This window comes from Megalobrama amblycephala, linkage group LG2 (genome assembly GCF_018812025.1).
Source record: "Megalobrama amblycephala isolate DHTTF-2021 linkage group LG2, ASM1881202v1, whole genome shotgun sequence".
Classification (NCBI taxonomy): domain Eukaryota; kingdom Metazoa; phylum Chordata; class Actinopteri; order Cypriniformes; family Xenocyprididae; genus Megalobrama; species Megalobrama amblycephala.
This window is the reverse complement of record NC_063045.1, coordinates 29515332-29530145: the sequence shown is the minus strand read 5'-3', so window position 1 is coordinate 29530145 and position 14814 is coordinate 29515332. Positions and strand designations below refer to the sequence as shown.

At 36.3% G+C, this 14814-nt stretch overlaps 1 protein-coding gene across 7 annotated transcripts in view; it reads left to right on the top strand.

Moving 5' to 3' along the window:
• Positions 1 to 1990: 1990 nt before the first annotated feature.
• Positions 1991 to 14814, top strand: part of LOC125254838 (phospholipid-transporting ATPase IF-like) — a 62062-nt gene continuing 49238 nt past the window's right edge. For 5 of the 7 annotated variants that reach the window (XM_048169696.1, XM_048169684.1, XM_048169676.1 and 2 more), the window contains exon 1: positions 1991 to 2273. In XM_048169696.1, coding sequence (XP_048025653.1) covers positions 2247 to 2273 — 27 coding nt within the window. In that variant the 5' untranslated portion in view covers positions 1991 to 2246. The remainder of the gene's footprint in view (positions 2274 to 14814) is intronic. The other 2 variants (XM_048169702.1, XM_048169691.1) reach the window with 1 other exon arrangement.

The following is a 14814-nucleotide window of genomic DNA, read 5'->3' as shown; positions in this document are numbered from 1 at the left end:
TTATCCATTTTCATTACTTTTATTAATATAACTTATTGACAGTGATTGGGTACTTTTTATCTGCTTTTTCAGTGATAAAGAAGTGAGAAATTAACCAATAATAGCAGTTTATTGCTTTATAGATGTTGTATATTCTATTGACCTTATTTTAAACTCGGCATGAAACAGAAGTTGCGATAGACATCTTTCTGCTATTATGCACGGTTACTTCCTGGTTGTCGTTAAGCCAGCTCGGGCATTTCCGGTGAACTGTCAGCTGTTCATTCTGTAGTCGCTGTACATCGACACAAAACCGTCAATGGTTGACTTTTTAATGTTGTATTTATATTTTAATGCAGTTATCACATTTACCTAATTTGCCAATAAACCAGTTTTACTGATTGCAATAAAGACGAAGCTATTGGGACGTTTAAGAAATGCCGTGTCTGTAATTAGACACACACGCACACACATGTTTTCCCCAGCACTTCAAATGTTATTTTAATGTGATGATCACAAACATTACTTGTTCATCCTTCTGAGATTGCCCCCATTGTAAAACCGAACGTTTAAAAATGTAGGAATTTGATAGAGAACACTTATTTAAAAATAAAAAAGACAATAATTACCACTTTAACCAGCAGGTGGCGGCAAAGTAGCATTTAATTGCGCATATATCAGCCTTTTCCTCTAATCGTTTTTGACTAAATATTAAACATTATAAAATAACTAGGTTTAAAAATACATTTTGTCAATGTGAATTCGGAAATACTCAAAAAATCTTAAGAAAAACAATAACTTTTCTTGTGAATGAATGACTCAGAAAGCAAGCACCATGCTTTCCCTTTGTAATTACAGCAGCTGTCAGTCAGTGCAGCGCAAGATCAATGATTTCAGCACACTTGTAAAAACACACATTTTATTCAATTAATCTAACTAAAGTGCACAATAAATATTTAATTTTTGAAGCTTTTTTTTTCACATAAAAGTGTGAAGACTGATGGTCGAATTTAATTTAGCCGAGGAGGAACAATGAGGCAGCCTACGTCTTTATTTTTTTTTAAATTTTTTTAATGCTGTCTTATATTTGAATAACTAAATTGAATTGCTATAAATAATGCTATGTCTGTTAAGTCTGTTATAATGCTAAGTGACTATAGTATTCTGATTATAAACTAAGTATTACACTACTGATGCTCAACACATCAGCAAATGACATCTCACCAGAAGTTTTCGAGCTGGCTTATGCATGCTCCATGCATACAGTCCATTGTGATGTAGTGAAAAGACTTCTTAAAGTAGAACAAAATGTAGGGCGGGGCTTGATTTTGTTCATGGGAAACTGATTGGGTGGTTTGGTTTGCTATTGGTGGATCCCATGTGAGTGACAGGTTGCTCCGCCCTCGCGCCAGTAAACACGTCATCAGAGAAGAGAAGAAAATGTCACTGCAAGAGGGAGGGGAAGTTATTCTGATTATGGATTATGAGTCACATAGTTAATAACAATTTGCACAGATAAATCATTTATAATAAACACTGCAATATTATATTAGCATACATAAACAACAAGAACTGTTCATTTTGATTTCATGGTGACTTAAAGTTTAAGACTATCAATAATCCTTCAATTGAATATGTCGCTAAAACTTGAAAATGATGTCATTATTTACTTTAAACCAAACCAAACCAAACCAAACCTGTATGATTTAATTTCCCTACACCTACTTCCCATGATACTGGAAGAGAAGAAACTCATTTTTGGGTGTGGAACGACGTGAGGGAGTGAATGATGACATAATGTTAATTTTTGGTTTAAATATTCCTTTAAAGTGAAGATTATGTGATGATGACTGTGCTAGAAATATCAGTGTCTCTATTTAAGTCGGTAAAAACGACATTCTTTGAATGTTAACACTGAAACACTTTCGTCAATATTTCACTGTATTAGTTATAGAAGTATGAATTTATGTAGCACGTGAGACGCAACTTTCAGCCGTTGATATGATCGGGTGGTGACGTCACTTCCGGGATGTTGTCAGTCAGAAGTCATCACCGTCAAGCGCAGTCGGTGTGTGTTTGTGTTCGTGTTTCCACTTCACCGCACTGGGTTCGAGTAGCAGAATGGGCCGGGATCTTTGTGTTCGTGATGTACACTTGTTTTCACTGTAATGCAGGGAGAAAGACTCGTCAGGGGAAGCAGTTTTATTGATGTTGCGGGGATTTGTGTCGGTGAAGCGGGCTAGCTCACTGCGCTAGCTCGAGACAGGATGATTCGTTGGATCCGACAACAGCTGGTACGATCCATTTAAACTAGTTTATTATTACACTATCTGTACGCTTCTTCGTTGCTTTGATGTTGAGATCTTATGCTAAGTTTTTATCGTTGCTTTAGCTCCAGGCTAGCGTGTAATGTCTGGCTAATTAAATCATTTCACAACGAATTAAATTACATTTAATTAGACACAACTCAATGTTTTGCTTAAATGAAACGATTTATATATTGTATTATGTTATCCGTTTTTATTTTGAAGCAGGTGTGTCAGATATGACGTTACTGAGAGCATGAATAAAGAGAAAAATCAACGGTTTTGTTTTTTAAAATTGTTTTGGAGGGAAGCGCGAGGGGTTTGCAGCAAAGCTCGCGTGCAGCCCCTCGTGATTGCGGCTTGTGTTTAATTGTTTTGACTGTTGGTGATTTGATTCAGTTGATGAGAGGTATATTTCATAAAACTATGGACTTTTTTCTGCAACAAATGCCACTAGTGATGTTTCTCTTGCGCTTTAATAATATTGCAAAAAGTTTCACTTGTAGACTGTAATATGTTGAGGTTGACTTGTTGACTTTACATACTTTGGTTTGTTTGGACAAACCACAAATGACAAAATGCTTTAGATATCTAAAATATGCAGGAAAAAATATCCCTGTAGTGAATTGCACTGTTGTTCATCTGTCTTTCGATAAATTTACAATCTGTGTCTGTCAGATAGCTGCAGAGCCCCTAAAGGGACATGGAAAAAATGAGATGGGAGGGGAAATTATATTTCCATGCTTTTGAGTTCTCTTCAAAAACTAATGCGTTCCACTAAGAAATTTCATTTGCTCACAAAGCAAAATTTCATTTGTTCTCCCAAGAAACTTTGCTTTTGCTTGCAAAGTATTTGAAGGCCATTCTTTGTGTTTTCATGACCATAAAGTGCCCTAATATAAGCAAAAATACTTTAGAAAATAGGCCCACACTTTTCATTAAGGTGGTTGTTATTAAGTAAAGTAACAGTTTGGGAAGAAAAATCTCCAGAAAAAGCCCAGTGAAGAAGAATAAAATAAAACATCTTTCATTTGATATTGAAATACAGGCTAATATGAGAATGATGTCATAGCATCTGCACCCAGTGTGTGAGCGTGTTGTGTTAATGTTAAAACAAAAGTAAATAGCTTTTATTTGTAAATGGAGCATTTCCTCAGTTGAAGAAAATGGTTTCAATATGGTGTATAGTTACAGTGTAACATTTCCTTATCTTGTTTATTTCTGCACTTCTCAGATGGCTTACAGTAATTTACAAATACTTTCAGAAGAATAGAAATCTTGGATATAAAATGTAAACAACTGATTAATCTTATCTGGTTTGTCTGTCTGAAAGGTTGTGCCCTGATGCTGTTTGCTTGACTCAGGAAGTGTTTAGATCTGGTGATTTCAGTGGTGTTGTTAGACACTGCTACCCTGTGGCTGCAAACTTGCTTTTGACATTAAATGTTGAGGGGAGATGGAAACAGTTGGTGGTACAGAACCACATCTCTGTTTTTCACATGCTTCAGGTGCCTTTTTCTTATCTGTGTAATTGGGTTTGTACTGAGTAATTGGTATATTTTGAAACAGTGAAATGTTCCTGCATAGCTGAAATGGATGCCTGCAGGGCAATGTTGAAATTAAAGAGTTTTCAGAACTTCCCTCATTTGACAGCATTGAAAGAACAGACTGCCCAGAGTGTGTATTGTAATTTTCCTGTCACAACCTTGTGTATTCAGTGCCTCTGTCTTTTACACACATTATTGCACATCCTAAAAACACCTCCAGAGCACCAAGGCAAGTAGTGTTAGTGTAATTGTGATTAGGGCTGTAACTAACAATAATTTTGATTATCGATTAATCTATAGATTATTTTTTCAAAATTAATCTTATTATTTTCTGATCAGCTGATTAATCCTTTAGTTAACCTACCCAAGAATAATATCTTAAAATAATCTTTTAATGTTTTATTAACACCGTGAAGTTTTATCACAATTGACAGGGTGATATTAAATAAACAAGTCCAATCGAGGAGCAAGTTCATCCATCAGATATTTTATCCAACAAGGACTTTAAATGCTTTGTAACCGAGCGCAGAAAGTACGTTTGAGCCGAGCGCTTCGCAGCTTGCACCCATGTCAGCTTCGGTTCAGATGAACGCAAATCATTTCTCCGTCTCTGAGTAAACTAAACCCATCATAATACATTTCAGTGTGACAATGCTGTCCAAAGCAATCCCTGTTGACATGAATCTGCAAAAATGATTAAAGACGCTGTATTATGTATGCCAGGTCAGTAGTTGATGTCACTTTGTAAAGAAACACTACGCACCTGCGCACATACGCATTCTTGTACAGAGCACTCAAGCCAAATTCGCATGCCTATAGACTGAACATGTAATACGTATGTGCATGCCGTCACCGTTTTCACAGATTTGCATTTTTGTAGTTTACACAGAGATGATAGTAGTTTACACAGAGATTTTCAAAAACTTGCACTTTAAAACCCGTTTTCAGGCCCCAAAAATGCGGTTGTCACACTTGTAAAAAGTAAACCACTGTATGAATGCAACTGGTGCTGCCATATTAGCTATCCATGAACTGCATTATTAGACCATTTTCTAAGGCTGCACAATTTATTAAAAGTTAAACCATTTAAAAATCAAAATATAGTGTAGAGTTATTATGAAAACACAAAGGCTGTCATTCAATTAAATAATGTTTTAAGTCATTTTACAGGCTATTGTTCACTTGTCACGTCTATTTTTATTACCACAAAAAAAAAAATCTGATAACTCAATTAATCGTCTAAATCAGGGGTTCTCAACCTTTTGCAAGCTGGGCCCCCCCAAAGCTGGTTCATTGCAGTTGGGGCCCCAGTGCGTGTGAGCATTTCACAAAAACTAAAGGAAAGCTTTAACTGTAGCCTATATTCTGACTAGTTTATTCGTTTATATATATACAGGGTGCGATTTGTGAAAAAACAGAGGGGAGGATGTTTTGAATTTTTTTTTTTTTTTTTTTTTTGTTAAAAACCACAGTGCTATATACTATTTTTTTGGCAGCTGTTACAGAAACATTTAAAAATATATATATATATATATATATATATATATATATAGATATTTGCACCACTAAAATGACATTTAATAATTCTTAATTTCTGATAGAAATGCAAAATCAATCGGTAGTTATTAATAGAATAACGAGACACAAACCTTTACATTCAATCGCGTTTGGCCCCATTTATTTTTGATCACAGTGCATACACGTTTACCTCAGATTTTTTTATATAGAATAAGCCGGGCCGTACGCAGGGTTTCATAATTCCCGAGGTCAGAAAATGTTGTTTGCTAGGGGGGTACGGGGGCATGCTCCCCCGAGAAAATTTTGATTTCCCTGGTGTACATATGTGCATTTTAAGACGTTTCAAGGCCAACAAAATGGATAACAATAGCTTTAAAACCATGTTTACATGCATGCACAGTTTTGAGGCAGCTTTAATCGCATGTTTGGCAATTTCATGACTTCACTTACAACAGAACAACGACCATCATTGCTCGTAGTTTCTTTTGCGCTTTATTTAAGCTATAATAAAGTCATTATGCAGCGCGCGCCGGCGCATTTGCGCATGCAATTCTTGAGTGCGCTCCACAAGCACAGTATAGCGGCTGATAGGACAGTCATGTTCATTTTTCTGAGTTTTACAGACATAGCCTGACAAAATCTCATCTGACCGCAATTCACTGTTGTTCAACTGAAGCTCCCTCGTCATCACCTGCACCTTTTCCGCTCTCGTTTGACTTGAGCCTGGCACTGAGACGAAGTCGGAATGCGCGTCTGAAAAGTGTCTAAATACGACCTCACGTTTTATACGTTTGCAGCCTCTGAAACTTCCGTCCGTCATAAAAATTAATTCGGATGGTTCGATCTTCTACATTTTTCGCATCCGTAGCAAATATTTTGAGGGGTTTTTGACAATTGATCCACCAAATGACGAATATGAAAAAACGAATACGACAGTTTCGGACTGAGTCAGGGTGCAAGGACCTTAAACTTTTGAGGCTTGTGCAGTTTCTCGAGGAGAAATCAAACAAATGAGCGCCGTTTTCTAAAGTCTATGAGCGCAGCACACACAAATAAACAAAATTGACATACTGCAGTTAAATTTCAAAATGTGGTGTTTTTATATTTATAACATTTGAATACAGTTCAGCAACATACATCACACGACCTGACGATCAAGAGAGCTGACAATTGACCATCACTTAATTGACCATCACCTCGCGATTGAAAATGTGACACTGATATGACAGTTCAACAAACAAGTTAATAATATTAAGTCACTTACATTTTAGACAAAATAATGACTGTCTATTTTAGCAGCGAAAATAGATCCGATGAATCCAAACAAAGATCACAACATAGCGCATCTCACAGCAACACTCAACCGTGTTTTGAATGATTCAGTGTTTTGAACAAATCGTTTGAGTCAAAGATTCAATGACCCATTCACAAACATCTGTCTCATTCTTGATGAATCGGCCGTTTGAACGAATCGTGAATGAACGACTCAGTGACTCGCTTAATAAAACCGCTTATCACCTGCATTTGCGCCGATTTGCGCTCACTATCAACAAACCAATCAAATTTGTTCAAAACTTTTTTTTTTAAATCAGTCCAAACACATTTTAATTTTTATTCAGGAGTTATGTATATACAAAACTATAACGTTTTATGACAGTAGTTTAGTGATAAAAAATTTTGCAATTTTTTTTTTTTTTTTTTTTCAGTTTTTTTTCCTCCCATCCTGTAGCCACTCGCGCCCCCCCCCTGGAGAGTGTCCGCGCCCCCCCGGGGGGGGCGCGCCCCACCGGTTGAGAACCACTGGTCTAAATAATCAACTGATTACTCGATTACTAAAATAATCGCTTGTGACAGCCCTAGTTTAAATTGTAATAATATTTCGCAATGTTACTGTATGTGTTTTTTTTAATTAGATAAATGCAGACTTGGCGAGCAGAAGAGACTTCTCAAAATATTAAAAACCCCAAACTTTTGAACTTTAGTATACATCAGTATGATTACAGCAAATGTGTGGTTTTTATAGTGAAGTCTTTTGTTTGATGTGTGTTCTGGTGCTTATTTTTGTTTATTGTCATGTATGCATTATTGATTCAAGGCTACTGTTGCTAAAATTGTGCACAGTTTGAGGTATTAAACATTGAAGAAAGGTTGGCTGTTACTTTTCCAAGGATTCAGATTTGTGATTGTGGCAAACAAACAGAAAGTTAAAATCCCATAGACAAAGACTGGAAGGAGGGACTTGAGTCATATCTAAAGACCAGGATGTCATAGATGCTTGAGCCGGGTTCTTGACTTTGGCCTATAAATGAGTCAGTAAACACCTACTAACCACCCACAACATTGTTGTTGTGAGTTTTGCATATGCAACCACTCAGATTTTCTTAAGAATTGGAAAACATCCACCCTCATTTACACAAGGCTGCTGCTTATGTTTCTTCATGTTTGTGTGAGTCATGGGAAGTGTCTGACTATGGCAGAGCTTAGAGTCACTCAGAGCACTAAAGCCTAATGTGATCTGCACTCTGTTTGCTTTTCTGGTGCCAACGTCATCTTACACAAGCTCATCTGCTGCCATACCAGCTGTTTCCAGCTCACAGTCACATAATAACTCATAATAAATGGTAAATAAATTTTATATGTAGTTTTTAAATATTACATTTATTTAATGTTATTGCATTGAATATATTTTATGTGAATATGGCTAGATATTCAGTTAATGTGAGAGAATGGTCAAATGCTCTTCTTGGTCAGTGCTTGTCTAGTGAGGTATTCATGTAAACAATGTAGGTATTTATATATAAAGAGGCGGTACATCTGGTCTGCATCATAATAATGGATCTGTGCATTAGATCCTGTAGTGTAAAGGCTGATTTATACTTCTGCGTCGGACCTACGGCGGAGCCTCTGCGCCGTAGGCTATGCGTCTGTTTTCATTTATACAATGTGCAGAATTGTGCAGAATTATACGATTTATACAATTAAAAAATAAATTATGTTTGATACGACTCGACTCATGATCCGCTCTTGATCACGACATGAAATTTCTCTGTGCTATATGTGTTGGTAGCCATTAAATAAAACATATTTAGTTTCATATTTGTTTAAATATGCCTATTATAATGTTATTTATTTTTTTAATTTAATCTATTTGATTAAGACAAGTGAACAGCATGAGTAAGATAGAATACATCATAAGATGCGCAATACATCTGGAGACATGAAGTGGGTCATGATTTTGATCACTTCATTAAGTTATGTTTTGTAGAAAGCCTTTCTTTAAAGTGAATTTCGTTTTGTAAAAATTGTATCTTAATTTTAATCAATGTTTCATCAACCAACTGCCTTGATTTAATAAATAAGCAGCAAATATATTCATGGATGCGCAGGCACGATCACTTGCACTTGATCTGGAGCGGGCAAAATGAACCGAAACTCAGCGTATAGGCTGCTTGCCTCACAGACATGAGAAATATATCTATAGAAAGCTTGACATGTCTTCTTTTAAACTAAATAATTCAAAATGAAAAGAAATGGGCTACTCTCTGATTATGTAATCTGAATGAAAAGTGCATTTTGCACATCCACTGCGAAGACGATGAGAGTCAGCAATGTCAACTTCATCTTTGCAGCCGACGCTGATTTAGAAAACATTAGATTATTAAAAAACAATTAAAATGTCTCCTTGCTGTTTTTTTTGTCAAATTCATAATCATTTCTTTTGCCGGTTCTTTATGGCAAGCTTTATGCGTGCACTTGAGTGCTATATAAATGCTAATTATAATAGTTTATTCTCTCCAGTATTTAAGAAATTGAATGTGAATAATCAACTATTCAATGTGATTAGTCAACTAATGGCTTGAACAACTAGTCGATGAGGAAAAAATAAAACTTATTTTACATTAACACACACACACACTGAACTTTGTGCGATTGCTTCGGAAATCGGCAGGTCGAAAAAAATTGTGTCGTATATCAACTCGTGCGAACGATTTTCAGATAAACTCACTCATGACGTGTGCGTGGACATACGATCTTCCGACCATCAGAATTCGCACCGTGTACGCCTGCCTTTAATGACGGACAAACAGAGTTCAACAATTGGGTTTTCAAAAATGAGTAAAATTTTGCACAATACCCACAGTTCTGTGCTGAAATTCAAGCTCTGGTGAATAACGCAATATACATTTCCGTAGACATCAGTGTTTATATCCAAACTGTAATGACCAAGAATGTGTTTGCTTCAGGGTGTGATCACACTTGGCATGTTTGGTTTGATTAAAACGAACTCTGATACAATTGCTAAGTGTGAATGCTGCCATCCGAACCCTGGAGCAGCTGTGTGATCAGCAGTAAAAGCTGCTCCATCTGAAAGCTGAATAAACAGAAGATTGAAAATCTTTGATTAAACATGATGACTAATAAACACACAACTATGACAATATATGGTTTTTCTGAGTTCTTCAAGCCTTCTTGGCTATTTTCATGATAATAAAGTATATTTATATTTCAATGCTAATCAACATAGCCTTTATCACTGTATAGAATACTATGAAATATGTTGTGTGCCTTATTCTGTCTAAGAAACCATATCATCTCAGAAGGATGTTTTCAAACGCTCAACTGATGTTATGAAGTGAGTTTGGAATAAAAACATGCTATTAAATTTAGTCTTTTGTTGGATAAGAGGTTCATAAACGCTTCTCATGTTTGGAAAGATGATGCGTGTTGCTTTTTTTTAAATGCACGTTATAAGCGACTCAAACCCGCAGTGCTTTCAGATGGAGCAGTATTTACTACTGATCATTGAGCCGTGTTTCACTGACAAGCTGCGCATAAATAATTGCAGCATTTGTGATTTCATTAACCAAATAAGCCAAATCAGTTTATGCGTGGTTTTAGGTTAATTGCAATTAATCGTGCAGCCCTAATATGTATGCACGAGTGCATTTAGTCCAACACATAGCGTTGTTTTAGATGTCCGGTAAGTTCCATCACAAAATATATGAAGACAAGGCTTTTTTCCCCCTTTTTTTTTTGTATTAGGTTCAGTGTTAAAGGGGTCCTGTTATGCTTTTTCAACTTAGTTAGTTGCTGTTTGAGCATAAAAATATCTGCAAGGTTACAAAGCTCAAAGTCCACTCCAAAGGGAGATACTCTCTTTAACAGAAAACACTTTTCAAGAGAACTACAATGCACTTTTCCCGGATCTTTTGAAGTCACAATGTCACTCATTTAAATAATCCCCGCCCATGGAATACGCAAAAAAGGAGTGAGGCCTTGAGCTGTGCTAGAGAATACCTGCTTTTTAAAGCGTGTTGTTTTTTCCACCCCAGTTCCAAAACCATTTTGTTTGGCCTTCCTAAGGTGGACGAACTTAGAAAACAGTGGTTAAAATTTATTATTTTATCTGTGTGCTGCACATTTCACGGAGGACAGCTTCCAGAACCTAAGATAATACAGTGCCGGCTATACTCAAAAGCTTCTAGTGAGAGACGGAGCAGTTCCCATTTTCTCGGTACATTCAGTTGTTTATGGATCACGACCTGTGGGTATTTATTATTTGTTGTTGTGTTTTCTATTAATTCTATTAATTTATTATGTTGTTATGATTCAAACAAAGGGCAAAACTGTTTGACTCCACTAGTCTGCTAGCTAAAATTACAGTGTTGATGTAGTGTTTAGCTACAGGGCTCTCGCTTTGTAAGACTGTTCACTGATACTTAGGAACTTACCACTCTGAAACATCCTGTAAAATCTGTGCTTGCAAAAGTTTCTGCACAATCCTCTTGTTTGTAGACATTCACAAGCTCTGAATCAGGCTCGAATTTGTATGGCAAAATTGATGCAATCATTAATATTTACACTTGAGCAGATGGAACTTGTGTTTAAAGGATTAGATCACTTTGAAATGAAATTTAGCCCAAGCTTTACTCACTCTCAAGCCATCATAGGTGTATATGACTTTCTTCTTTCTGATGAACATAATCTGAGGAATATTAATAAATATCCTGACGCATCCGTGCTTTATAATGGCAGTGAACAGGGTTCACGAGTACGAGCTGAAGAAAGTGCTTCCATCCACATCCATCCATCAAAATGTGAACTCCACACGGCTCCATGGGGTTAAAAAAGGCCTTCTGAAGCGAAGCGACGTGTTTGTGAAAAAAAAAAAAATCCATATTTAACAAGTTAGGAAGTAAAATATCTAGCTTCTGCCAGACCACCTTCCGTATTGAAGTTACGAAGAAAGTGTAAACTGGCGTCACGTCAGTTACACTTTTTCCGTAAGTTGAATAGGGAAGGTGTAGGACATAGCATTAGCTTTTTGAACTGCAAGAGTTTTAAACTGTTGAATATGGAAGGTGGTCTGGCAGAAGCTAGATATTTTACTTCATAACTTGTTTAAATATGGATTTTTTTTTACACACACGCATCGCTTCGCTTCAGAAAGCCTTTATTAAAATATGTAAACAAATAAATTATGTTAGCATAGTAGCACATTTTCCACAATGGCACCTATCCGAAAAGGTATTTGTAATAATGGCAGAGGTCTGACTAATTTAGTTGTGCTGGTTAGTGTCTGTAGCTGATAATTATATAATATATATACGATAGCAAATCAGAGCAACATAAACCAACTAAATTACTCTATCCAGACACAATGTTTTAAACTACAGACACAACTGTTTTTAAACCATTCGGAGACGTCCTGCTGTAGCCGCTGAGTTGCAACTTCTTCATCCAGTGCTTCTCCATCCGGATCAGATTCTGGGTCAAACTGATCCGCGTGTCTGCGAGCCATTGCGATACATCCACTGTCAACATTAGCGCATGGTCCCGTGGCCGTGAGCTGGTTAAGGCCACACCCACCCTCCACCTTGCCCCGCCTCTCTCCTCCTCATTAGCATTTAAAGCTACAGACCCAGAAACGGCACGTCCTGAGGAAAGCTCATTGTTGGATTGACTCATAGTGGCTGAAATTCTGCACCAAGGCTGAATTTCGGGAAAGAGACTTCAGTACCGGGGACCACTTAGGCCTATTTAAAAGCATCCAAAAAGTAGCATGTCATGGGACCTTTAAGCAAACCAGGATTAAATGTGTAATTTTCTTTTTTGGTCCAGACCAAAAGAATCAAGAGAACCAAACTACAACTGTGAACAACCTAAGACACATACTAACTAAATTTGTAATCGTGTTTGAAATATGCTTGTGCTTAGTGCAAGTAAGAAAAAAATGTTTCTCACAAAACAAGCTGCTGTAAGTGTCTGAAATGCTTATGTGCAGGTACTCGTCGGCTTTCAGGTTCCAGACAGGTCATTGCAGGATGAGTCTGCGATGGCCTTCCTGACTGCTCATCTCATTTGCTGCCACTTCCCAAATGAATGATTAATTAAAGGTGCTTTACTGGAGCGGCAGACTCGTTCTTCATAATGAAAGTCACAGACTGTTACGCAATGCGCAGGGCAGATGAGCGCTCTCTCAAACTGTCTTTAAGTAACTTGGAATTAATTGTAAATTTAGATGTGGAGCAGCAAACTGAAGTCATCACAGCTGTGCCTCGGATTTATTTGTCTGTCTGCGTTGGTCAGCTCAGTGTATATTTACAAGCTTTTCTGTGTAAGGATTGATTGTGAGAAGAGATATGGAATCACTTGCTTTCCAAGAACTTGTTCTCTGTTCTCTTGATATACTTGATTAGCTGCCTTGTTCTGCTGTTGTGCTGGTTTATTGCAGCCTGTGCTTCATTATCTCTATAATGGGGATTATTAGCGTGTATGAGGGGAAAAAAAAAAAAGAAAAAAAAAAAAAACATTTAGCTATTAGGCTAACTCAATCCCTCCTGGTTGTGTGTGTGTGAGAAAGCAAGATTATTTGCTTTAGTAATCTTATTTAAAATGACATGAACTGTACATAAAAAATATGTGTGTGTATGAAGGTGTAAAGAAGCCTTTTGTCAGGTTTTATGAAGTTTTTATTTTTTATTTTGCATGTTCAGAAATTCAGTTTTTCTTTCATTACCTCAGGGCAACGTTGTGCGATAAGGGGTACTTTTTATGGGTATTTCTTGGCAATACCTCACATTGGCAAATAATGTGTGACAAGAAGGGAAGATGCAAGGATTCTGGGTGCGCAGGAACACCCAAAGTTATGTGCAAAAAGTGTAACATACACCTCTGTTTCACAGCAGAGAAGAACTGCTTTTTGAAGTTTCGTACGGAGTAAAAGTTTTTATTGATGAAATGTTCCCAAATGAACCAATAAATGATGTGGCATAATTTTTATCATGTGCTATCAAAATGTGTGCAGTAGAGGGTTAAGTTGTTTTAGCTTATTTTAATGCTTTTGTTTTATTTTATATATATTTAAGTCATTTTGAGGCCCTTTGGAAGTTTCCCAACCACTTTAGAAGTAATGTTCATTTGGTCAGCTATTTTTGATGTAGTCTGTGTCAAATGTCCTTTTTTAGTTTTTATCACATTCAGTCAACCTATCCAGTTTTTGTTTTGAGAAGTTTTAGTTTGGGAATTTTAGTCTAGTTTAAGTCAGTGAAGACTTGAGGCCCATTCACACTGAGGACGATAACTATAACGATGATGATAAAGATCTAAAATTCATTATAAATGTAAAAGAATAGCAGAGTTCACACCACAGCTATAATGATAACGACACAGAGGAACAATATCACTGGAATCACATTCAGAACGATTTTTTCCAACTGCTGAACAATAAAAATTTTGACAGCCAATCAGAATCCATTCTGCTTTAAAGAGCTCGAGCATTTAAAGTGGCAGATGAGAAAACCGCAGCATGCGCTTAGAATAAACAGAATGATATTGCCTGCTGGTGTGGACACTAATATAGATATCTTTATAGTTATTTTTCTTTGTGACTAGGGATGGGCGATATGGTCTAAAATTTATCATGATAATTTCAGGTATTTATTGCAATAACGATACCAATGAGTGTGTGTGTGTGTGTGTGTGTGTATGTATATGTATATATATATATATATAAACATTTTATTTATTTTTTATTTATTATAAATTATTTTCTTTGGTGAAATAGCAGATTATGTTATGTTTAAATTGTGTTCCAGTGACTGTGCTGAAAAACATCACACAACAACAATTACACAATAAATTAAAATCAATTACAAGTTTAAAATGTAAACACAGATTCTGTATTATACTCTCATGGTGCAAACAGTGTCAAAATTAGTGCAAACAGCAAAAGTAACAATCACCAACCATGTCTTCAGTTGTGTTTCAAAATTACAACAGAGAATAACTGCAAATAAATCCTGATAAAGTAACAAACATGTTAAAGTAACCTGATAAAGTAAAGAAGTTCAGTGTGAAATAGTCAATAACACACTCTTAGAATGTAAATATAATACATATGTGGAACATGCTACTACCAATTAGGTAGTTCAATTTTCAACACTCTTGTCCCATGGAACAAA